This window comes from Eleutherodactylus coqui, chromosome 9, assembly GCF_035609145.1.
Source record: "Eleutherodactylus coqui strain aEleCoq1 chromosome 9, aEleCoq1.hap1, whole genome shotgun sequence".
In the NCBI taxonomy this organism is placed as follows: Eukaryota; Metazoa; Chordata; class Amphibia; order Anura; family Eleutherodactylidae; genus Eleutherodactylus; species Eleutherodactylus coqui.
Window position 1 is genome coordinate 47815411 of NC_089845.1, and position 24188 is coordinate 47839598.

Sequence of the window (24188 nt, forward strand, 5' to 3'; positions counted from 1 at the left end):
GCCACGCCCCAGTGCCGTGGGTTTTGAAGCAGCGCTTTCCCGGCGGAAATCTTGCTGTTTATTGCTGTGGCCAAACTGCGAGATTTCTGCTGGAAATACGCTCTGTGAGAACCCAGCCTTAAGAATCACACACAGGTTGCCTGAATCACACACAGAGCCATAAAAAAATAAGGGCTGTAAAGTAACGTACCTGTCTGCAGACGGAAGTTCCTGTACCACTTGTAAGCAGGGATGGTATTGCAGCTTCCGGCCACCAGGGGGAGCTCATCACAGCAAACATGTACAGCAGGAACAGAACGCACAGTATGGACTTTTCTAGCCAGCAAGGGGCGCTCAAAACAGCACACTCGTACAGCATAGCAGGGACAGGATAACAGCAGACTGTCTGCAGATCTACCTATATGTCTGGAGGTAGAAGACAACAGGGATGGCAGCAAGGGACAAGCCTCTTGACTTGCCTGCACACTTTACTATGCCTTACTATCGGGGGGTGCCTTATATTTGGGACTTCTGCAAATTTCAGGGGGTGCCTTATTTTCAAGGGGTGCCTTATTTTTGGGGAAACGCGGTACCTCTAAATGTGAAGGAGAACAAATATGCTTCCCAAAGTGATATTCATACAGTTTCCTCAAAACCAACAGCAAAACCCATCTTAGAAAGGGATTAATCCTGGTTAGTTGCAATTTTTGAATGGCTACCTGGAACCATTTCATTACAGGCTGTTTAAGAAAGGATCTAATAAGGTAAGTCGAAACAGCAGAGACTTGAACACTAATGATACTGGGTCTGAGCCCCTTGTTGAATCTATTTTGTAGGAACTATAGATTAAAGAAGGAAACTGCCCAAGGCCCTAAACTCCTCTTAGCAGGGGCTAAATATCCCTCCTAATTAATTGAGGGTGGGACCCTAGTGTTGCAAGCACCTGCGCTAAACATGGAGGGGAACATTAAGGCTGGGTTCCCACGGGGGGGATTCCCGCCGGAAATCCCACGGTTTGGCCGCAGCAAAAACCGCGAGATTTCAGCCGGGAGAACCGCCGCGGAAAAACCCGCGGCAGCTTTGAAGCGGCCTGGCCGCTCGCTCATCCGCTGCGGCCAGCGCTCCCATAGAGGAGAGCGTGGCTGCAGCGGAAAGAAAAAAAGAATGGACATGCTGCAGTCGGCAAAGCCACGCCGCAGCCGCGGTTTCTGCCGGATTAACCGCAGCGGATTGGCCGTCCCGTGTGGACGAGATTTCTGAGAACTCTCGTCCACATGGCCGGCCAATCTCGGGATTAGCGGCCGCAGGCGGATTTGCCGCGGCGAAAGTCCGCACGGAATTTCCGCGGCAAATCCGCCCTGTGTGAACCCAGCCTTATTACTGGTGTTGAGCCTTAATTCTGGTGTTGGCTGCACTTTTTTTTAACACGAATCAATTTAGACAGATTTACTATTGATTTGTCCAAAAAGAACACATGTTGTACCTTTCACTTAACTTTTGAAAAGTTTCCAAAAAAGGTCATCCATCACTTGAGGCTTGGCCAGGATTTGGAGACATTTATGACATACAACTTTTTAAAAAGTTACAAAATTTGTTGCAATCTCACTCCAGTAGCTGAGAGGTGTACGAATTAACTCCACCACTCTAGGCGTATTTAAGGATGCGACAAATTTATCAACATTGTGTAACATTTGATACATTTGTCTCATTTCAAAATGGGGAAGAAAAAAAAAAGCATGGCAAAAAAAACTACAGCAAAATTCCCCGTTGATAAATGCCCCTCATTCTTAATAACGGGGTTTTAGATAACCTCGGGCCCTATGTGCATATTTCAGGGGGCTATATTTATCTGGCGTCAGGTGAAGAGAGGCTAAATGCTGACTTATTTTGATAAGGACTGCCACGGGGCTGACAGTTGAGATATGATAACTCCTTACTTTTGGCTTAAACTAAGTCAACTAATGGGTGCTGTAAACAGACTAGACAGTCTAAAGATTCAACAGATTTATCATTTGGCAGAGTCACTGTGATAAACGGGTGTGTTTTAACACTGTCTGGTCTAAGTTTCCTTTGTCCTATTGGACAGTATTAGTAAATCTGCCCCATTGAGTCGAAACATCACTGTCATGTTTGGTAAACAAAGGAATTGTTCTTTTATTGCAAGAACGGAGTGCTGCGATCTCTCCACGTTTGTTTGGATATAAGACTTACTCTGAAGCCGCATTGTAATACTACGTGCCCCATCTGAAATATTTGGATATTGCATTCTGCAGCAGGGCTGCTGATTTTCTTCTATATTTATATGCACATACTGTAGTTACATCTGAGTACTGAACTGCAGTAATGCAAACAGCATATTAAGATGCATTTTAAATTTGAGAAACAGGATGGATAGGTAAAAGTACCATGCAGAATCTAGGTCCAGTGTCCACATTGACATTTCAGACGGGCCACGGATTCTGCGGGAAAGCAGGAGTTTAAAAAAAAACTCTACAGCACATGTGTGGCTTCGCGCTGGCCGGTGCTTTCTCACACATCCGCAGTTAAGACCGGAACAGGTCCACGGCTGTGAGCAGCGTCCGATTCCCGCATTCGGAATCCGACCCACCCGTGGACATGAGGCCTTAGACCTCATGTCCACGGGCAAAAGATTATTTAAAATTCGCAGCGGATCACCGGCATGCGTATCCGCACCCCATAGGGATGCATTGACCACCGGCGGGTAGATAAATACCTGTGGATGGTCAATAAAAGTGACTTAAAAAATGGAGCATGAAAAAATCCGGACCATACTCCATTTAGGTGCGGGTCTCCCGCAGGCTTCTATTGAAGTCTATGGAAGCCGTCCGGGTCCGCGGGAGACCTAAAATCAGAATATACTCACCTGCTCCGGATCTTCCCTTCTTCGCGGCTTCATCTTCCTTCCGTTGCGGCTGGATCTTTTTTCTTCGGGCCAGCACATGCGCACGGCACGCAACCGACGTGCCCTGCACATCCGCCGGGCCGAAGAAAGAAGATCCGGCCGCGACGGAGAGAAGATGAAGCCGCGACGAAGGGAAGATCCGGAGCATGCAAAGAGGTAATTGCTATTTTGATCCCTCATGTCCGCTGGGCAGGAGGGACCCGCTGCGGATTCTCCATGGAGAATCCGTAGCAGGTCTGATTTTCCCCGAGGACATGAGGCCTTAATCGCACAGTAGTACTAACAAAAAAGTGCCATATAGTTGAATGTTAACATAGACGTTCCATGGTAGCAGTGCTGTCAGCAATCACTTAATGCTGCTCATAATGGTACTGCCCACAGAATAAAGTTAACATCATTTTTACTGTATTGTAAATGCCGTAAAAACTAGAGATGAGCGAACGTACTCGTCCGAGCTTGATACTCGTTCGAGTATTAGCGTGTTCGAGATGCTCGTTACTCGTGACGAGTACCACGCGATGTTCGAGTTACTTTCACTTTCATCTCTGAGACGTTAGCGTGCTTTTCTGGCCAATAGAAAGACAGGGAAGGCATTACAACTTCCCCCTGCGACGTTCAAGCCCTATACCACCCCCCTGCAGTGAGTGGCTGGCGAGATCAGGTGTCACCCGAGTATAAAAATCGGCCCCTCCCGCGACTCGCCACAGATGCGTCCTCAGTGTTCTGGGTCTCTGCTGGGTGTAGTAGTACTCCTAATTCATACGCAGCCAGCTAAGTGTTACAGCAGGCTTGCGCAAAATTATTTCCTGGCTCTGTCTGGGCTGTGAAATCACCACTGTATTCCAGTCCACAGTGCAACACTCTGCAGTTATTTGACATACTCCAGGGCCAGTAGTGGTGACGCAGAGAGAGAAGAGATATATTGATTGAATATAGGCAGTGGGCCTTTGCAAAAACATTTGGGGAAAAAAATCTATTTGGGCTGCCTGTGACTGTCCTCAGTGTTCTGGGTCTGTGCTGGGTGTAGTAGTCCTCCTAATTCATACGCAGCCAGCTAAGTGTTACAGCAGGCTTGCGCAAAATTCTTTCCTGGCGTTCCGTAAGCGAAGTCAGCCTTCAACCACAGGCCAATAAGCGGCACATTTAATTATAGCTTTTTGTTTCTGCATTACTGGTAATACAGCATGCTGAGGGGTAGGGGTAGGCCTAGAGGACGTGGACGCGGGCGAGGACGCGGAGGCCCAAGTCAGGGTGTGGGCACAGGCCGAGCTCATGATCCAGGTGTATCGCAGCAGACTGCTGCGGGATTAGGAGAGAGGCACGTTTCTCGCATCCCCACATTCATCTCACAATTAATGGGTCCACGCGGTAGACCTTTATTAGAAAATGAGCAGTGTGAGCAGGTCCTGTCGTGGATGGCAGAAAGTGCATCCAGCAATCTATCGTCCACCCAGAGTTCTGCGCTGTCCACTGCTGCAACTCTGAATCCTCTGGCTGCTGCTCCTCCTTCCTCCCAGCCTCCTCACTCCATTACAATGACACATTCTGAGGAGCGGGCAGACTCCCAGGAACTGTTCTCGGGCCCCTGCTCAGATTGGGCAGCAATGGTTCCTCTCCCACCAGAGGAGTTTATCGTGACTGATGCCCAACCTTTGGAAAGTTCCCAGGGTCCGGGGGATGAGGCTGGGGACTTCCGGCAACTGTCTCAAGACCTTTCAGTGGGTGAGGAGGACGATGACGATGAGACACAGTTGTCTATCAGTGAGGTAGTAGTAAGGGCAGTAGGTCCGAGGGAGGAGCGCACAGAGGATTCGGAGGAAGAGCAGCAGGACGATGAGGTGACTGACCCCACCTGGTTTGCAACGCCTACTCAGGACAGGTCTTCAGAGGGGGAGGCAAGTGCAGCAGCAGGGCAGGTTGGAAGAGCCAGTGCGGTGGCCAGTGGTAGAGGCAGGGCCAGACCGAATAATCCACCAACTGTTTCCCAAAGCGCCCCCTCGCGCCATGCCACCCTGCAGAGGCCGAGGTGCTCAAAGGTCTGGCAGTTTTTCACTGAGAGTGCAGACGACCGACGAACAGTGGTGTGCAACCTTTGTCGCGCCAAGATCAGCCGGGGAGCCACCACCACCAGCCTCACCACCACCAGCATGCGCAGACATATGATGGCCAAGCAACCCACAAGGTGGGACGAAGGCTGTTCACCACCTCCGGTTTGCACCACTGCCTCTCCCCCTGTGCCCCAACCTGCCACTGAGATCCAACCCCCCTCTCAGGACACAGGCACTACCGTCTCCTGGCCTGCACCCACACGCTCACCTCCGCTGTCCTCGGCCCCATCCACCAATGTCTTTCAGCGCACCGTCCAGCCGTCGCTAGCGCAAGTGTTTGAGCGCAACAGCAAGTACGCCGCCACACACCCGCACGCTCAAGCGTTAAACGTGCACATAGCCAAATTGATCAGCCTGGAGATGCTGCCGAATAGGCTTGTAGAAACAGAGGTTTCCAAAGCATGATGGCGGCGGCGGCCCCGCGCTACTCGATTCCCAGTCACCACTACTTTTCCCGATGTGCCGTCCCAGCCCTGCACGACCACGTCTCCCGCAACATTGTACGCGCCCTCACCAACGCGGTTACTGCCAAGGTCCACTTAACAACGGACACGTGGACAAGCACAGGCGGGCAGGGCCACTATACTGACGGCACATTGGGTGAATTTAGTGGAGGCTGGGACAGAGTCAGAGCCTGGGACCGCTCACGTCTTACCCACCCCCGAATTGCGGGCCCCAGCTCGGTGCTGGTATCTGCGGCAGTGTATGCTTCCTCCACTAAACCACCCTCCTCCTCCTCCTCCAACGCAACCTCTGTCTCGCAATCAAGATGTGTCAGCAGCAGCACGTCGCCATCAGTCAGTGTCGCGGGGCGTGGCAGCACAGCGGTGGGCAAGCGTCAGCAGGCCGTGCTGAAACTACTCAGCTTAGGAGAGAAGAGGCACACGGCACACGAACTGCTGCAGGGTCTGACAGAGCAGACCGGCCGCTGGCTTTCGCCACTGAGCCTCCAACCGGGCATGGTCGTGTGTGACAACGGCCGTAACCTGGTGGCGGCTCTGCAGCTCGGCAGCCTCACGCACGTGCCATGCCTGGCCCATGTCTTTAATTTGGTGGTTCAGCGCTTTCTGAAAAGCTACCCACACTTGTCATACCTGCTCGGAAAGGTGCGTCGGGTTAGCGCACATTTCCGCAAGTCCAAGACGGACGCTGCCACCCTGCGGACCCTGCAACATCGGTTTAATCTGCCAGTGCACCGACTGCTGTGCGACATGCCCACACGGTGGAACTCTACGCTCCACATGTTGGCCAGACTCTATGAGCAGCGTAGAGCTATAGTGGAATACCAACTCCAACATGGGCGGCGTAGTGGGAGTCAGCCTCGTCAATTCTTTACAGAAGAGTGGGCCGGGTTGGCAGCCATCTGCCAGGTCCTTGGAAACTTTGAGGAGTCTACCCAGATGGTGAGCGGGGATGCTGCAATCATTAGCGTCACCATTCCTCTGCTATGCCTCTTGAGAAGTTCCCTGCAAAGCATAAAGGCAGACACTTTGCACTCGGAAACAGAGGCGGGAGAAGACAGTATGTCGCTGGATAGTCAGAGCACCCTCCTGTCTATATCTCAGCACGTTGAGGAGGAGGAGGAGGAGGTGGAGGAGCATGAGGAGGAGGGGGAAGAGACAGCTTGGCCCACTGCTGAGGGTACCCATGCTGCTTGCCTGTCATCCTTTCAACGTGTATGGCCTGAGGAGGAGGAGGAGGAGGAGGAGGATCCTGAAAGTGATCTTCCGAGTGAGGACAGCCATGTGTTGCGTACAGGTACCCTGGCACACATGGCTGACTTCATGTTAGGATGCCTTTCTCGTGACCCTCGCGTTACACGCATTCTGGCCACTACGGACTACTGGATGTACACACTGCTCAACCTACGGTATAAGGAGAACCTTTCCACTCTCATACCCAAAGAGGAAAGGGGTTCGTGAGTGATGCTATACCACAGGACCCTGGCGGACAAGCTGATGGTAAAATTCCCATCGGACAGCGCTAGTGGCAGAAGGCGCAGTTTCTGAGGGCCAGGTAGCAGGGGAGGCGTGGAGATCAGGCAGCATGTACAGCACAGGCAGGGGAACACTCTCTAAGGCCTTTGACAGCTTTCTGGCTCCCCAGCAAGACTGTGTCACCGCTCCCCATCAAGGCTGAGTCGGCGGGAGCACTGTAAAAGGATGGTGAGGGAGTACGTAGCCGATCGCACGACCGTCCTCCGTGACGCCTCTGCCCCCTACAACTACTGGGTGTCGAAGCTGGACACGTGGCCTGAACTCGCGCTGTATGCCCTGGAGGTGCTTGCTTGTCCTGCGGCTAGCGTCTTGTCAGAGAGGGTGTTTAGTGCGGCTGGGGGAATCATCACGGATAAGCGTACCCGCCTGTCAACCGACAGTGCCGATAGGCTAACACTCATCAAGATGAACAAAGCCTAGATTTCCCAAGACTTTTCTTCTCCACCAGCAGACAGCAGCGATACCTAAACAATACGTAGGCTGCACCCGCGGATGGAAGCATTGTTCTCTATCACCATAAAAAACGGGGACCTTTTAGCTTCATCAATCTGTGTATTATATTCATCCTCCTCCTCCTGCTCCTCCTCCTGAAACCTCACGTAATCACGGCGAACGGGCAATTTTTCTTAGGCCCTCAAGGCTCAGTCATATAATTTTTGTAAACAATTTTTATACGTTTCAATGCTCATTAAAGCGTTGAAACTTGCACCTGAACCAATTTTTATTTTAACTGGGCTGCCTCCAGGCCTAGTTACAAATTAAGCCACATTAACCAAAGCGATTAATGGGTTTCACCTGCCCTCTTGGTTGGGCATGGGCAGTTTTTCTGAGGTACATTAGTAATGTTGGTACACCAATTTTTTGGGGCCCTCGCCTACAGTGTAATCCAATTAATTTTTTGCCCACCTGCATTAAAGCTGACGTTACATCAGCTGTGCTGGGCACTGCAATGGGATATATTTATGTTCCGCCAGTGGGTTCCAGGGAGCCACCCATGCTGTCGGTACACACGGAGTTGTAACTGCATGTATCCACTTCTAAAGAACCCCAGTCTGACTGGGGCATGCAGTGTGGGCCGAAGCCCACCTGCATTAAACATGACATTACCTCAGCTGTGCTGGGCACTGCAATGGGATATATTTATGTACCGCCGGTGGCTTCCTGGCACCCACCCATGCTGTCGGTCCACACGGAGTTGTAACTGCATGTGTCCACTTCTAAAGAACTCCAGTCTGACTGGGGTATGCAGTGTGGGCCGAAGCCCACCTGCATTAAACATGACATTACCTCAGCTGTGATGGGCAATGCAATGGGATATATTTATGTACCGCCGGTGGGTTCCTGGCACCCACCCATGCTGTGAGTCCACAGGGAGTTGTAACTGCATGTGTCTACTTATAAAGAACTCCAGTGTGACTGGGGCATGCAGTGTGGGCCGAAGCCCACCTGCATTTAATCTGACGTTAGCTCTGCTGTCCAGGGCACTGCAATGGGATACATTTATGTACAGCCGGTGGGTTCCAGGGAGCCACCCATGCTGTGGGTGCACATGGAATTCCCATTGCGGAGTTGTACCTGCCTGTGACTATTTATAAAAAAAACGCGGTCTGACTGGGGCATGCAGACACCTTGACAGAATGAATAGTGTGTGGCACATAGGTTCCCCATTGCTATGCCCACGTCTGCAGCTCCAGATGGAGGTGGCACAGGATTGGATTTCTCATTGCTTCTGTACAACATTGTGGGCTATCGCCCTGCCCCTTTTAAAGAGGGTCGCTGCCTAGCCGTGCCAACCCTCTGCAGTGTGTGCCTGCGGTTCCTCCTCATGGCAGACGCGCATATAAATAGACATGAGGGTGGTGTGGCATGAGGGCAGCTGAAGGCTGCGCAGAGACACTTTGGTGCGCGCTGTGGACACTGGGTCGTGCGGGGGGGGGGGTTGGGCAGCATGTAACCCAGGAGAAGTGGCAGCGGAGTGTCATGCAGGCAGTGATTGTGCTTTGTTGGAGGTAGTGTGGTGCTTAGCTAAGGTATGCATTGCTAATGAGGGCTTTTCAGAAGTAAAAATTGTTGGGGGGGGGCCCACTCTTGCCGTTATTGTGGCTTAATAGTGGGACCTGGGAACTTGAGATGCAGCCCAACATGTAGCCCCTCGCCTGCCCTATCCGTTTCTGTGTCGTTCCCATCACTTTCTTGAATTGCCCAGATTTTCACAAATGGAAACCTTAGCGAGCATCGGCGATATACAAAAATGCTCGGGTCGCCCATTGACTTCAATGGGGTTCGTTATTCGAAACGAACCCTCGAGCATCGCAAAAATTTCGTCCCGAGTAACGAGCACCCGAGCATTTTGGTGCTCGCTCATCTCTAATAATGACATCAGGCATATCTAGAGCTCCTAGAACCAAATGGATGGTATTTTTAAAATAGCACAGTAGCACAAAAATACCCAAAATAAGGTCTAAAATCAAAGGCACCAGGATTTTTTTTTTTGTTCCCCAGTGTTATCCCCATGTAAATATTATGTGAAACATTTCAGCATTTCAGAATGAATACACTTTAACCCTTTCCAATCCAATTTGTATTCTGGTTTTCCTAGGGGGCTTACTCTTTTTCTGCTGATATACAACAGCGCTATATGCTGGCTAAAGCCAGTACTGCATGAGGTGACACGTTGGATAGGCTCCAACAGCAGAGAGGCTGGCAATATACAGTAAGAGAACCCCGACGGACATCTTCCAACATCAGAGCTGCACAGCCTTAAATCATAATGTCTTTAGACGTCAGACAGTGGATTGGAAAGGGTTAAACTTTGACTCGGAGCTAAACTCTAAATCACAGGGATGGACCACACTAGCCTTATCATGTAGAGTGACAGCTCTCTCCCCTTATGTTATAGGGAAAGAACGGTCACTATGCATGATATGGGTGGGAGAGGCCAGTGTGTCTCATCCCCCAGTCAAACTTTAAAGTGTGTTTATTCTGAAACGGTGCACCATTTCAGAATAAGACATATACTGGGGTAATAGGCATCCCTGTCCCAGGTTCATGCTGCCAGCAAACCTACTGCACACTGATGTGAGGCAATCACCACAAAATGGCTATCTGCCTATGGTTTATCTTTTCCTTTTGGAGAAGACTTTGGCTTAAATTCCCAGTCATTGTTACAAGACTTGTTAAAAGGTCTGACATTGACTTGCAGGAATGCTGCCTTCCAGTAGGTGGTGCTGTAGAGACATTGTTCCAGATTCCTATTTGCATATTTCCCAGAGGAGCATGGATGTCCTTATAAGTCTCCTCACACCTTCTAGATGCTCTCCCTAAGGAGAAACAATTTCCTTCCCGACCCACCTCTATAGGTCCCTCACTAGCCAAGCCAGAATCTTTCTGCACACTGATGAGGGGCAATCCCCCCGAAATGGCTGTCTGTGTATGGTTTATCTTTTCCTTCTGGAGAAGACTTTGGTTTTGTCTTAGATTCCTAGTCATTGTTACAAGGCTTGTTAAAAGATCTAATATTGACTTGCAGGAATGCTGCCTTCCAATGAAGTGTTTTATGAACTGCCCTAACAGTTACAGCATTCACTTAGGACAATCTTATATACAAATGTTCAGGTTATTGACCTTTAATATGCGGAAAAAAGTTCTAGACAAATATTTATTTCTATAAAAATGACTGGTGTCAGACATGTAATAAAGTAACTATACTTGTATACATCCTTCTTAGATTCCATTGGTTTCTGTTACTTCTCTTGCATTCTAGCACAATCTTGTTCTCTATAGGAGCTCTCCAGTTCTGGCAGCTGTGTCTTGCACTACTTGATTTATACCCGCTGTTTACCCTCTGTTATTGTAGTTTGTTTGTGCTGGTTCTCGTCAGACATTTTTTATAGACATTTGTTAGTCTACTCTGACCTCCATGAGATGGTTATGCAAAGTCTGACACCAAAGTTATTATCTGTTTTATTCCTCCCAGTTTAGTTTTAGCATTTATTTTAGTAAATACAGATATTATGAACCAGTGCCAGCAGAGACAGTACAGTACTATTGTTGCTCTTTTACTCTGACCTTGTCTTGTTCATTTGTATTTTCTGTACCGCCGTGTCCTCACTTATTCCCTTTCCTTCATTCTATACCTAGGGATATATAAAGAATCCAGTTTAATTTTCAGAAGTGGGGTCGCCCTTTTTGGGGTGGGTACTCCGCTTTATTGGCAGGACCAGTCAGGGTAGATCAGGGATAGCTCTTAGGCCTCTCTTTTGTTTCTACCGTTGCCAGTTATATTGTCTTGCACATCTAGTAACTCTTTAACGCCATGTGTTCTATATGTCAGTTAGCCAGTCCCTGTCCTGTGTTTCAGAATCTATTGGTTGGTTTCCTTGACAGGACTGAACAGCCATGACAAAATCGTAAGAATGCTGTTTTTTTTTTTTGAACAGATGTAGATATAAAATTTTCTCTCCTTTCACACTTTATATGAAGGCAAAGATGATGCAATTGAACAAAAAAAAACAAAAAACAGGCCTTTTTCAAAGTTTTAAACAAGGGCAGCATGGTGTCTCAATGGTTAGCACTGTTACCTTGCTGCGCTGGGGTCCTGGGGTCAAATCCATTCAAGGAGACCATTTGCTTGGACTTCCTCGCACACTTCATAAACATACTAAGGCCTCATGTCCACGGGGAAAATAGGATTTAGGATCCGCAGCGGATCTCCCGCGCGCGGATCCGCACCCCATAGGGATGCATTGACCACCCGCGGGTACATAAATACCCGCGGATCGTCAATAAAAGTGATTTTAAAAAAAATGGAGCATGAAAAAATCTGGACCATGCTCCATTTTCATGCGGGTCTCCCGCGGGGACGGCTCCCGCGGGCTTCTATTGAAGCCTATGGAAGCCGTCCGGATCCGCGGGAGACCTAAAATAGGAATTTAAAGCATTTACTCACCCGCAGCGGACCGCGAAGCTCTTCTCTTCCTCACGGCCGCATCTTCCTTGCTTCGGCTCGGCGGATGTGCCCGGCGCATGCGCGCGGCACGTCGACGACGTGCCGGCGACGTGCCGCCGGCGTCAGGAATTCATCCGCCGGCCGAAAATGAAGATCCGGCCGTGAGGAACAGCTGACCTTCGTCGCCCGCGCCGGATAGGTAAATTCTTTTAAATTGCTATTTTCGGCGCTCATGTCCGCGGGGCAGGAGGGACCCGCTGCAGATTCTACATGGAGAATCTGCAGCGGATCTGATTTTCCCCGTGGACATGAGGCCTAATAGGTGAACTTAGATTGTGACCTCTAGAGGGGACAGAACCCAAATATCAATAATAAGCTTTATTTATATTATGACAACATATTTTGCAGCACTTTACAAATCAGAGAGAACACAGAAAATATAAGACATAACATAGTATTAAACCAATAGACAATTTGTGGAGTGAGGACCCTGCTCACAAGAGTTTACAAACTATGAGGAAATAGGGGTGACACAAGAGGTTACAAGTGCTTGTTCTGTGCAATGGGCCAGCCATCTTTTAATAAATAGGGTGATATACATAAAGCAAATCTCGTGCAATTTTCTCGCCCATGTCAAGATGGCCTAATTTTTTTATCTGCCTAAGAGGCTCTGTCACCATCTTTTTCCACCCTTCTCTGAGGGGCAACACAAGGCAGTGACAGTCACACTGATTACAGTGATATATCTTCTGTGTGGATCTGTGCAGTAGTTTTTGAGAAACTTCCTTTTTATAAGTAGCAGCACATGCATAGAGGACTACTAAAAGTCGCCCTGGATATTCATGAGTGGCAGGCTAATGCTGCCCTCCAGCCGATGATTGATAGCTGACTGCCTATTACTGCACATAGAAAGAGAACTGCCAATCATTGGCTGGAGGGCAGGGTGGGTATGGCTAGGCTGCAGCTTATGAATATTGAGGACTGATTCTGTATCTGGCTGCTACTAATAAAATGCAAGTTTCTCCAAAACTACTGCACAGATACACACAGCAGGTACTGGTGTATCTTGACGCCACCACAGTAATGGGTGGAGACATGGGGTGGGCTGCCGAAACTAGAGGGAATGCCCACAGCTCTGGATTGGCTGGTGGGTACAAACACACTTGCACTGAAGGCTGCTTCTGTAAGTGTGCCACTGGCATCTCCCTGCTGCTGATGTGAGTGTTGGGAGCCTGCTGTCCAGCGGAATTTCCCAGCTCCCGACCCCGCTGCTGTCAGCTTTGCTGGCATCTCCGCTAGCGGCAGCCTCCCCACTGTCACAGTCCCCATTGGTGGAGAGTGTGTCAGGTGTCTGCGCACGGCCCAGCAGACAGTCTCCCCGCCAGCGGCCTCCCCTCTGCAGCTTTCCGGCTGCAAGTGCTACGTTGCATTCATCCAAGCACTTCAACGCTGGCTCACACCTCCGTGCAGCTCCACTTGATCACTGCCAACCCCTCCTGCTTCTGCTGATGGTTTGTTCTGTCTGGCAGATGCTCAGTGTCACCGTCAACCTCGCAGCCCCCAGTCACTACTTTGAGTCAGGATACACAGTGTATCTCGCAGCCAATCCGAAGCTAGGGGAGTGACAGGGGCGTTCACTCCTGGTGACAGCTATCACACCCCTAGCTTCCGGTGGTGTCAAGATACACCAGTACCCACACAGCAGACATATCACTACAATCAGTGTTACCGTCACTACCTTATGGTGCTCTCGGAGGGCTGCAAAACCATGGTAACAGTCTTTTTAATTGCATCTATTGGATGTATTGAGCCCATACTTGTATGGATGATTTCCCACACTAATTTGAGTTGCTGCATCTGGAATGTTTTAGGGCAGAAGATAGATTTCTGCACTTGAAAAAAAAATAGAATTACTGGAAACAGACTCTTTTAATAGTTTACTGCATTTGGCATGTAGCAAATAATCCTTCAGATCAGTAAACCCAACTGCATGTGAAAAGACTAAAGATACATCAGACATTTATCTATGTCATGTGACGCATACAACATGTCTACAGTATTAGCTGACTATGGAGAGAGCTGGCACTGTATCAGATGTGGCTTACAGGGAAGGCAAAATCCTCTGTGTGCTACTGTAAACGAAGGGTTGGTTGATCAGGCTTCGTGTGGTCTTAAAGGGCTTGTACTGTACAAGAATGGGAAAAGGTGGGTGCTTCTTTCAAAAAATAGCTCCACTCCTGTCTGCAGGCTTTGTCTGGTATTACAGCTCAACCTCATTCATTTCATGAGAGCTGAGCAGCAATACAACCTATGGAAAGGTGTGGCACTGATGCTGGAAAAAAGCAGCCATGTTTTTGTAATCATGTACAACTTTAACCCCTTAAGGATTTTCTTTTTTAATTTCATTTTGCCTTTTTCCTCTCCATTTACAAAAAAAAAAATCTTAACTCTTTTATGTATCCATCAAGGTAGTTTTCTGAGGGCTTGTTTTTTGCAGAACAAGTTCTATTTTTCAATGTGCCGAATAATGTCCTGAAAAACTTTTTAAAAAGTGGAGTAAAGTGTAAAAAAAGCGAAATTCCGCCATCTTTGGAGGAGGGGCTTGTTTCTACGGTGTACACACTGCAGCAAAAATGACGTGATAACTTTATTCTATGAGTCAGTGCGATTACTACGATACCAGATTTTGCTGTGCTACTAAAATATGAAATACCTTTGGAAAAAAATGTAAAACATTTCTGCCGCCATCTTCTGACACCCATAACTTTTTTATTTTTCCGTTGACATAGTTATGCAAAGGCTCATTTTTTGTGGGACGTCCTGTAGTTTTTATTGGTACCATTTTGGAGTACATTAGACTTTTTGATCGCTTTTTATTACATTTTTTCTTGGAAATGGAGGTTACGAAAAAAAAGCGCAATTCTGGCATACTTTATTTTTTTTCTAACAATGTTCACCGTGCGGAGTAAGGCTGGATTCACATGAACGTATATCGGCTCGGTTTTCACGCCCAGCCGATATACGGCGTCCCTCTCTGCAGGGGGGGAGGCTGGAAGAGCCAGGAGCAGTGCACTGAGCTCCCGCCCCCTCTCTGCCTCTTCTCCACCCCCTCTCTGCCCCTCTGCACTATTTGCAATGAAAAGAGGTGGGGCGGGGTGAAGTTCCACGAATTAGCCCCGCCCCTGTCCAGCCTCTCCCCATTGCAAATAGTGCAGGGGGCGGAAAGGAGGCATAGAGGGGGCGGGAGCTCAGAGCACTGCTCCTGGCTCTTCCAGGATCCCCCCCCCCCCCGCAGAGAGAGAGACGACGTATATCAGCCAGCGTGAAAACTAAGCCGATATACGTTCGTGTGAATCCAGCCCTAAAAATGCGTTACTTTGATAGATCAGTCTTTTATGGACACAGCGATACCAAATATGCTTTTTTAACATTTTTAATTAGATTCTTTTATTATAAATACAGCAAAAGGTTTTTTTACCTTTTTATTTTTTTTAAATATTTAATAAAACTTTTGTCAACTGATTTCTACTTTTGTTTTTTTTGTCCCCATAGTGGCAAGAACTTATGATGGTTTGATCACTCCTGCAATACCACAGCATTACATTGCCTGTCAGATTGCGGTATAATCTGCCATGACAGCCCTGGGGGGGGGGGGGGGTTCAGTAGGTCCCCGGTTGTCATGGCAGCTGAATGGCACCCCACAATCTCATTGCAGGGGGGCTGTTCTAGACCCTGGACATTCATCGGACATTTAAAGGGTTAACAGCTGCGATCAGTGGCTGTGCTGATCAAAGCTGTGGCAGGCGAGTGTCGGCTGTAAAAAATAGCCAGCACCTGCATTATATGGCGCAGGATTGACTCCCCGCTCCCGCTCCATGATGCAAATGTACATCCTGGAGTGTTAAAGGGTTAACAAATGGACAATCCAGCAGTTTCTTGGTATAGAATATTACTGCACTTGAAAAAACAACTTTAAACCTGAATATTAAATCATACGCTCTACACTGGAAACTCACACTCCGCTCATTCTATCATATTTAAATAAACACAATTTAATAGCAAACCATAAAATACTATTAAAACAACTATAATTGGATGAACCGCAGGGCCCTCTGGGAAACACATAATACAATATAATGTCACAAACTATACTGTTGATGACCATGTACTGGGACTGCTATTCATTATGAAGCGACTCCAAGTTCTTATGAGACAATCGCCATAACAGATTTGCACCCCTAAGGAGTTCCTTCATGAACAAAAAGTCACTTCCGGGCTCTTCATGTATTAAGCGCACCATGCACTGGGGAAATCATACTGAGTCCAGTGTTGGAAATGCTGGGCTTGGTAAATTTTTCCCAGCGTGTATGTAAGAGGGTGATGCGAGGGCATGGGAGAATATTTACATGTATATTTGAACGTCTATTTATTTGTTAGATTAGGGATTAGAGCTGCGCCATTAACTCAGAGTGCAGCGGATGCAGCTAGAGGTGCCAGCTGGGTATATGCTAGAGATGCTAGAGGTGCCAACTGGGTATATGCTAGAGGTGCCAGCTGGGTATATGCTGCTTGGCACAGAGGAAGGACTGTGAGAAGGAGGCAAACAAATTGCAGTACGTAAAGTGGCGGAGGCCGTTTCCCGCAAGATTCCCTATGTTGAACTCGAATTGGGGCTCAGAGGCAAAGCCAGAGAGCAGCACCAAAAACTTCCACAGCTGCAGGGGACGCAGTGTTAGAGGTAATGGGGATACCCCAGGATCATGGAAAATACGCTCATAATATGCAGCACACATACTCCCATGTGAGTGAACCCTAAGCAATGCGGAGGACCAAGTGCAGTTGAGGTGACTCTCCCGCCATCGAGCAGTAAGTGGTGCACCAATGAGTCGGTATGCACAGCAGTAGAGACTTTGAGTAAAAGGGCTTGCGAGATTACGGGTTTGTAGCTCCAGCTTAGTATATAAAGAGTGCAGGTATTACTGTGTAATGTGCTTCGTAATCACATGGGATGTTATGGCGCAGTAAATCACCCATCGTACCCCCGGTGTCAGCGCTGGAAGCCACCACTCCGTGCTAAATAATACGCCTATTATAAAGTTGGAATGGGCGGACTAGTTAGCAGGACACTCAATGCATTGAGCGGCACCTTACAGCGCTGACAACAGGGGAACAGTTGGGAAGGGAAGGATAAATCTTACACCCCCGGACTCAACGGGTCACCTACTTTTAGCCCATAAACTTAGCATATAGGACTAAAAGTAGGTGACAGAATCTCTTTAAGTGTATCTTATGGGCTGGATTTCATTGGAATGATGGATAGGTTGGTGTGAAACCCATCATTGCCTCTCCTGATCTAGGTCGGGATTTTACCATCATCCGCAATTAGCTACGGTGAGGCTACTGAGCTTGTTGCTAGGGGTATAAGGGCTGCAGTTTAAGGCCTCATTCACATGGGCGTATGCAGTTTTGATCCATGAAAAATGCATCAGTTTTTTTTATTGCACGCTTATGCGTTTTTTTTACGTCCATGTTGCATTCGTATTCACTGTTTTTCATGTGTGCAAAAAAAAAAAACTGCCAGAAGACCCAATTGATTACACTTTTTTTCCTCTGACTCCTGGCAATATGCGTAAAAAACAGAATGAATATGCATATAACTTCAGGTTTCATTGTGTCTTTTTACACTCCCAAAGACTTTCATAGGTGGTTTTGGTCCCAGATGCGGAGCAAAATAGGACTTGCTGCAAATTTTTTTGTAAAATACACACATGAAAAACGCACTTCTGAATACACTAATCATAATCAATAGGTTTGCGTTCAGTCCGTAAAAAAATATATACTGGATAGGGCCAGAAAATACGCCGCTGTGAATGGGCCCTTAGGCAGCGGGTGCCAGAGCCTGGGAGACACACAACTCTGGTTTGGAGAAGCTTGGTTGATGCATCATAGGTGCCATCAGAGCCGTAATTAGAAGCTCCTGGGCTCCAAAACAAAATCTGTAACAGGGCCCCCAACTATAATGCTTTATTTAAAGTACTGGGCTCCCTATATGGAGAAGAGAGGCCTTATGGGCCCCTTAAGGCTCCGGGGCCCCGGTGCAACCGCATCCCCTGCATCCTCTATAGTTACGCCAGTGGGTGCTATACTTTATGTATAGGTGAGGAAATTGTTGTTTAGTTAGTGCCAGGATGCGCTGGCATGTATTCTCTTGTTTTGGCCATGTATCTGGCTGTGTATGATGGAACTGGAGTTTGTGGCCAAAATAAAGCTAAGTTGAACTTAACCCAAATCATCTCAGCTATTTTGTCTTTGCTAAACCGTACCCCCAAAGTATAAATCCCACAAATAGGGATACACCGTTGCTGCTCAGATCCTTTCACCAAGTTGAGGGTGGTGGTACTGGTTCTCTCTCATGTTGCAGCTTCTACTCGTCTTCGATACTCAGTTCAGTGGACGTTGGCCTTCCTCCAGCAGTGCCAGCTCCTCTACAGATCGTTGCACCCGCAGTGGTAGCTCGGCAGTGGCACCTCTACTTACTTCTAAGTCTCTCTGCATCTCAGATAGTCAGCCCTTCAGAAAACTACCACACCTCTTTCACTCCGCTCCCCCTACCTTGTCTGACAAGTGCGGAGTCTAGCGCGATTGAGCAGTTGCAAGCCGCTGCATTAGTAAGACGAGAGTAGGTCAGCACTCTACCCTCTTACATCGATTTCACAAGGCAAAGCCAAATCGCTAACCACTAGATGGAAAGCATTACAGCAATGTTTCCCAACTCCGGTCCTCAGGGTACCCCAGCAGGTCGTGTTTTCAGGATATCCAGTAGTAAGAACACCGGTGGCAATGTCTGACACTATTATAGTGGGCATTTGCCAACCTTTATCTGCATGTATGGATTCTCTTCCATCCCCTAGTACCATATGTGTAAACTTGTTCTAGCGTGCCCGCTCCGCTAGTGGCCAATTTTTCAGTTTGTATTTCCCGTTCCCAGAATCCCTTTAGTCTGGCCCTTTTTAGAATTTCCATATTAATGAGAACATTAAACTAACTTTTCTTTTTTAAACTGATCTGCATGGGCACAACCTGTCTAAGGCTGCTTTCAGAGAAGCGCGGTTTAACTTCGTATTTAGTCCATGTTTTGCAGACCGTAATACTATATATAATAGCTGATGTAAATCTATGCATCTATATACATGGCCGTACTTTTACAGCTGTACTTTAAAAACGTAGCATTTTTATCCGTTTTTGCCTCCATATTTATAATATCCTCTGTTGGGTAAATACTAGAGATGAGCGAGCATACTCGCTAAGGACAATTACTCGATCGAGCATTGTCCTTAGCGAGTATCTCCCCACTCGGAAGAAATGGTTCGGCTGCCGGCGCGGGTGAGAGGTGAGTTGCGGCCATCAGCAGGGGGGAGCGAGGGGGAGAGAGGGAGAGGGATCTCCCCTCCGTTCCTCCCCGCTCTCCCCCGCCGCTCCCCGCCCGCCACCGGCAGCCGAATCTTTGCTCCCGAGCGGGCAGGAACTCGCTAAGGGCAATGCTCGATCGAGTAATTGTCCTTAGCGAGTATGCTCGCTCATCTCTAGTAAATACAGATTAGTATTTGTTTTGTGGAAAAGAAAGCCAATGATGGCAAATACGGGGTGGGGGTGGGAATTGCAGATCAGTTACTGATGACTGTAATGTCATGTATAACACCTCTGTATTACAGATCCATATTGTGGACGTGTTGCAATACGCTCATCTGTATCTGGCCTTAGGCTTGACACACACATTTTTTTGGGGGGTGGGGGGGCAATTTTTTTATTCAAAGCCAAGAATAGATCTAATAGTACAAAATAATATATAAAGGAAAGACTTCTATTTTACACGCCTGACTCTGGTTTAAATCTGCATAAAAATATCAGGTGTGATGTGGACTTTAAACGGGTTGTCTCACCACAGCCTTTATCTGTAACACGGATGAGTGCGTTCCAAAATCTGGAACAGTGGTAAAGTCTGTGGTTGGACAACCCCTTTAACCCCCTAGTGAATGCCAATACACCTTTTTACGGTGCTCACTAATGGCCTTTAAACCTGCACACACATCTTTTTTAGTCGGTGGCTTAGCTGACTACTGACAGACAGGCTCCTGCTCCAACTGCCAAAAATGAAGAAACTTCAGATCCTGTCAGTTTAACCCTTACCTGCTGTAATCAATAGCAACTGCAGCATATAAGCAGATAACAGGGGGAGGGGGCTTTTTCTGCTACCCATCAGCACTCTACAGTGCAATCACGAGGTACCAAAAAGTTCCCATGACAGCCAGAAGCCTGACAAAGGCCTCTCACTGTGTCCGGACTGAAACCCGAGAACTCCTGTGCTCCAGGCAGCAGCTCTACCAGCTGAGCTATCCAGCCCTTTGGATAGCTCCCGTGCATGACCTGGTTCTGGTTCCCTACTTTTATTTCCCTGATTGGCTCCTTCCTGTCCCTTAATTAGCTACATTATATAAACCTGGCCCTGTCTCTTTCTCCTTGCGAGATTATTATGCTCCAAACTTGTAATCAAGCTCCACTACCTGCCCGCTCCTTACACAGCAAACAGATAGACTTGTGTACCGACCACTACCTTCACCCTAACTATGCTACTTGTCTGCTCCTATTGTACTGCAACCAATACTACCCGTGTACCAATCACTGGCTACCCTGACTATGCTATTGGCCGTACTGGTCGCAGCAAGAGGTTCCAACCCAGAAACAGATCGTTACATACAGAATCCAATAGGATGCTGTCGAAGGCTTAGTGGAATGCACTACATAAGTAATGCAGTGTACTATCCTAGCGATTGAATGATCACATCTTCAAGTTCCCTTCAAGGCCAAAAAAGCAGCATCAGAAAAAGTCCAATAACATTTAATTTAAAGAAAAAAAAAATCTAGTTTAAATAAATACACATTTTTTTCCAAAAAAATCCCTCTGTAAGGCCTCATGTCCAGTAGGAAATTCAGGCCCGTGCGGATTCTTCATGCAGAATCCCGCAGCGGGACCCTCCTTTCCCGGGGACATGAGACCTGAAAATAGATTCTTCTTACCTGTCCGGACTCTGCGGGTTCCTGTCCGTCGCGTCCAGATCTTCTTTCTCTCTGCCCGGCGGATGCGCTCGGCACGCCAGCAGAGTGCCGCGTGCATGCGCCGTGCACTCTTTTTTTGTTGTTGTTGTTTCTGAACTCCTGCTCTCCCGCGCTCCCACGCCGGAGAGCAGAAATTCAGCTGCGGGTGTACCGCGGGACCGGATGGTTTCCATAGGCTGCTATGCAAGCCTGCGGGAGACCCGCAGAAAATGGAGCATGCTGCTTCCATTAAAATGCCATCCGCGGGTGCAAATTTCAATTTAATTGCCTGCGAATGGCCAATGGATCCCTATGGGCAAATTTGAATGTGGATTCCGCAGCGGAATCCGCAATTTAATTTTGCTAGTGGGCATGAGGCCTAAAGCCTTTACATGCTGTGAAGTACATGTAGGGGGTTAACAGTGGGGATTGCTGTTTTTATCGACCCCCCAGGCCGGTTATGAGTCACAGCTTGCTACCGCTGCGGAATAGCACAGGCTCACTTCTGCTCCATGCCATCCACAGGAAGTAAGTTTACATCCTGTTGTGTTACGCACCCCTCCAGCCTGAATGTAAACTAAAGTAAACTTTGACAAAAGCCGCAGGGCATCACAAATCACATATCAGGGGTAGAGACTATTTCATACAACCCATATAAATAACAAAACGTCCCTCCTATAAAATATCGCAAACAGAAGAAAAGCAAACTAGAGTGCAGGACTTATGAAAAAAAAAATTATATATATATATATTAGATATAGAAAATTCATACAGAGAAAAAACACAAATATACACCCAAGTATAAAAAAAAAACATTAAAGGTGTATTTTTGTGTTTTTTCTCTGTATGAATTATCTATATCTAATATATATATATATAATTTTTTTCCCCCATAAGTCCTGCACTCCAGTTTGCGATAAGGTAAACTTTGTAGCGTTAAGAGGTTAAGCATCATACACTGGATGGCTGAAGGTATGGAAGGGAAAGAAATTGTTAAGTGTGAGACATAGGATCCTGAAGTTTGGTTTAAACCAGTTTGTATTGACTTTTCTTTAAAACATAAAGTAATAAAGAAATAACAGGGACCATTACTAGAAGAATCAAATGAAGTTAGTAGGTGATAAGTTGTGAAGTTTAAAACCAGCATTCTAGAGCATCCTGCATATCCTAGAAGGAATCCTTGAGAACCAGACAGCACACAAACGGCATCCGTGTGCTCTCTGATCATTTTTTAATCCCAAATTCAGTGTTTTGGCTCATTTTTGTGCATAGGAGAATATATCCCATTGCTTTCATTGGGTTCGTTCTTATTCCTTTATTATATTTGTGTGGTTCTTGCAGGTGCAAAAAAGTTGGACCTACAATATGTTTTACGTATTTGCGCACCAAAGAGCGAGTTGATTCCCCCACCCGTGTGAACTAGCGGTGCCTTCGCAAATACGCTCATCCTCTGCACAAAAAAAGTTGTGCCGCCCTTAACCCTCCCTAATTTATTGATTGTGCATGTGAGTTCTCATGAAAACCGACTTGAAAAATGATGATCTTCTTTAATGTTCTGAACCGCAGATGTCCCGGGATCCACGCCAGATGCGCAATGGGAAGGTGATGTCAGAGCAATTAAGTGGAGAGACATGACTGAACACGGAGGCTGCCATGGTAATATAATTGGTTTTATTATCATTATAGCAATATCTAATGTATTAAACAGGACAATAATGCATTACCACTTCTACACTGAAGTACTGGAAATATTAAAATTGCTTATATTCATAGAGTCAATGATAGTGTTCACACGAGCGCATGTGCGCAATGTGTTACGTGGGCAGTTTTTACAGGCAAAACATGCAATGAATGACAAAAACCCATTAGTTTCAATGGGTTCACTCAGCTTAGCATATGTTTCACGCTGCATGTCCTATTTTGGAGCTATTTACACATAACAATAGGCCATTGAAGAGAAGGGGCCAGCGCAGATGTGCAGCAAATACATGGGCCCTTCTGCATTCCCACTGGCCGCTCTTACGTGACACTGGAAAAGATAGGAATTGCGGGAATACGCCCGCCGTTCCCATAGACTCCTATGGAAGCCTATGAGAGCTATCAGAAAAGGGAAGGGGGAGGGAGTTTAGCAGTAGCTTGTGTTGCTAAAGTCCCTCCCCCCCCTTGCTTCCAGCTCCCATAGGCTGGGGACGGAGGGGGTTGGAGTTTAGCTCTGCTAAGCACCCACCCCATCCCACCCCCTCCCTTAGGTAGCACTTGGCAAGGGGCGGAGAGAGGGAGAGAGTTTAGCGCACTAGCTCCGCTAAGCTCCCGCTCCCTCCCCTTGCCGACAGCTGGCAAGGGGCGGAGAGAGGGAGAAAAGGGGGAGGGAGTTTAGCAGAACTGAACTTTCTCCCCCCAGCTGACAGTATTCTGGGCTGCAGCGTATCTATGCCGCAGCCCGGCCATCTGAATGGGCAAGAAAACGGGAGATGCCGCGACTGCCTCTCATTCATGTGATTTTCAGCCACGATGTTGAAAATCGCAGTGCCCATGTGAAAGAGGCCTGAATGTGAGGTTTCTGCATCTGAACGTCTTACAAGTTCCTGATGTATTGGAGCTGTTAGTCTATTCATTAGACAGTTATATAGTGCTGTATAATAATCACGTTTCTAGTAGTTAGGAGAATGTACAATTACTGATCTGTTATGTACTTTGTATCAATGCTTAGACTAAAGTTGTCTGATTTTGAAAATCAGAAAACTAATATGTATGGAGGTCTTCCAACTCTACCCGAAATAGCAGGTGTTGGGGAAACAGAAGGGATCATCATGTAAAGACTTCAACAAGCCCATTCTTTTGTTCCCTTGAGTGATACGTCTTTGACAAAGGAGTTCCTAAGTCTATCCATTGAGTATGGGCCATCAATGCTTTAGAGTTGGACAAGCCTTTTAATACACTGCCCTATACACAGCAGCCTGTCAACCACAGTCCCGAGGGGCAGAGGAGGGGGAAGTAGAGTCCTCCGCTCATAAATAGACTTAGATTATGAGCCTGATATATGTTTTCAGCGCTGCAAATACGGTAGCAAAATGACACAGTTTTTATTCTGCTTTGGCTAATAGTATTACAGACCCGTACATATAATATGCTTGCCTTAT

At 47.4% G+C, this 24188-nt stretch overlaps 1 protein-coding gene across 2 annotated transcripts in view; it reads left to right on the top strand.

Moving 5' to 3' along the window:
• LOC136579064 (N-acetyllactosaminide beta-1,6-N-acetylglucosaminyl-transferase-like) overlaps positions 1–24188 on the top strand; it is a 65333-nt gene that overhangs the window by 22810 nt on the left and 18335 nt on the right. For both annotated transcript variants that reach the window (XM_066579354.1, XM_066579353.1), the window contains one exon: positions 22615–22704. In XM_066579354.1, the coding sequence (XP_066435451.1) occupies positions 22615–22704 (90 nt within the window). The remainder of the gene's footprint in view (positions 1–22614; positions 22705–24188) is intronic.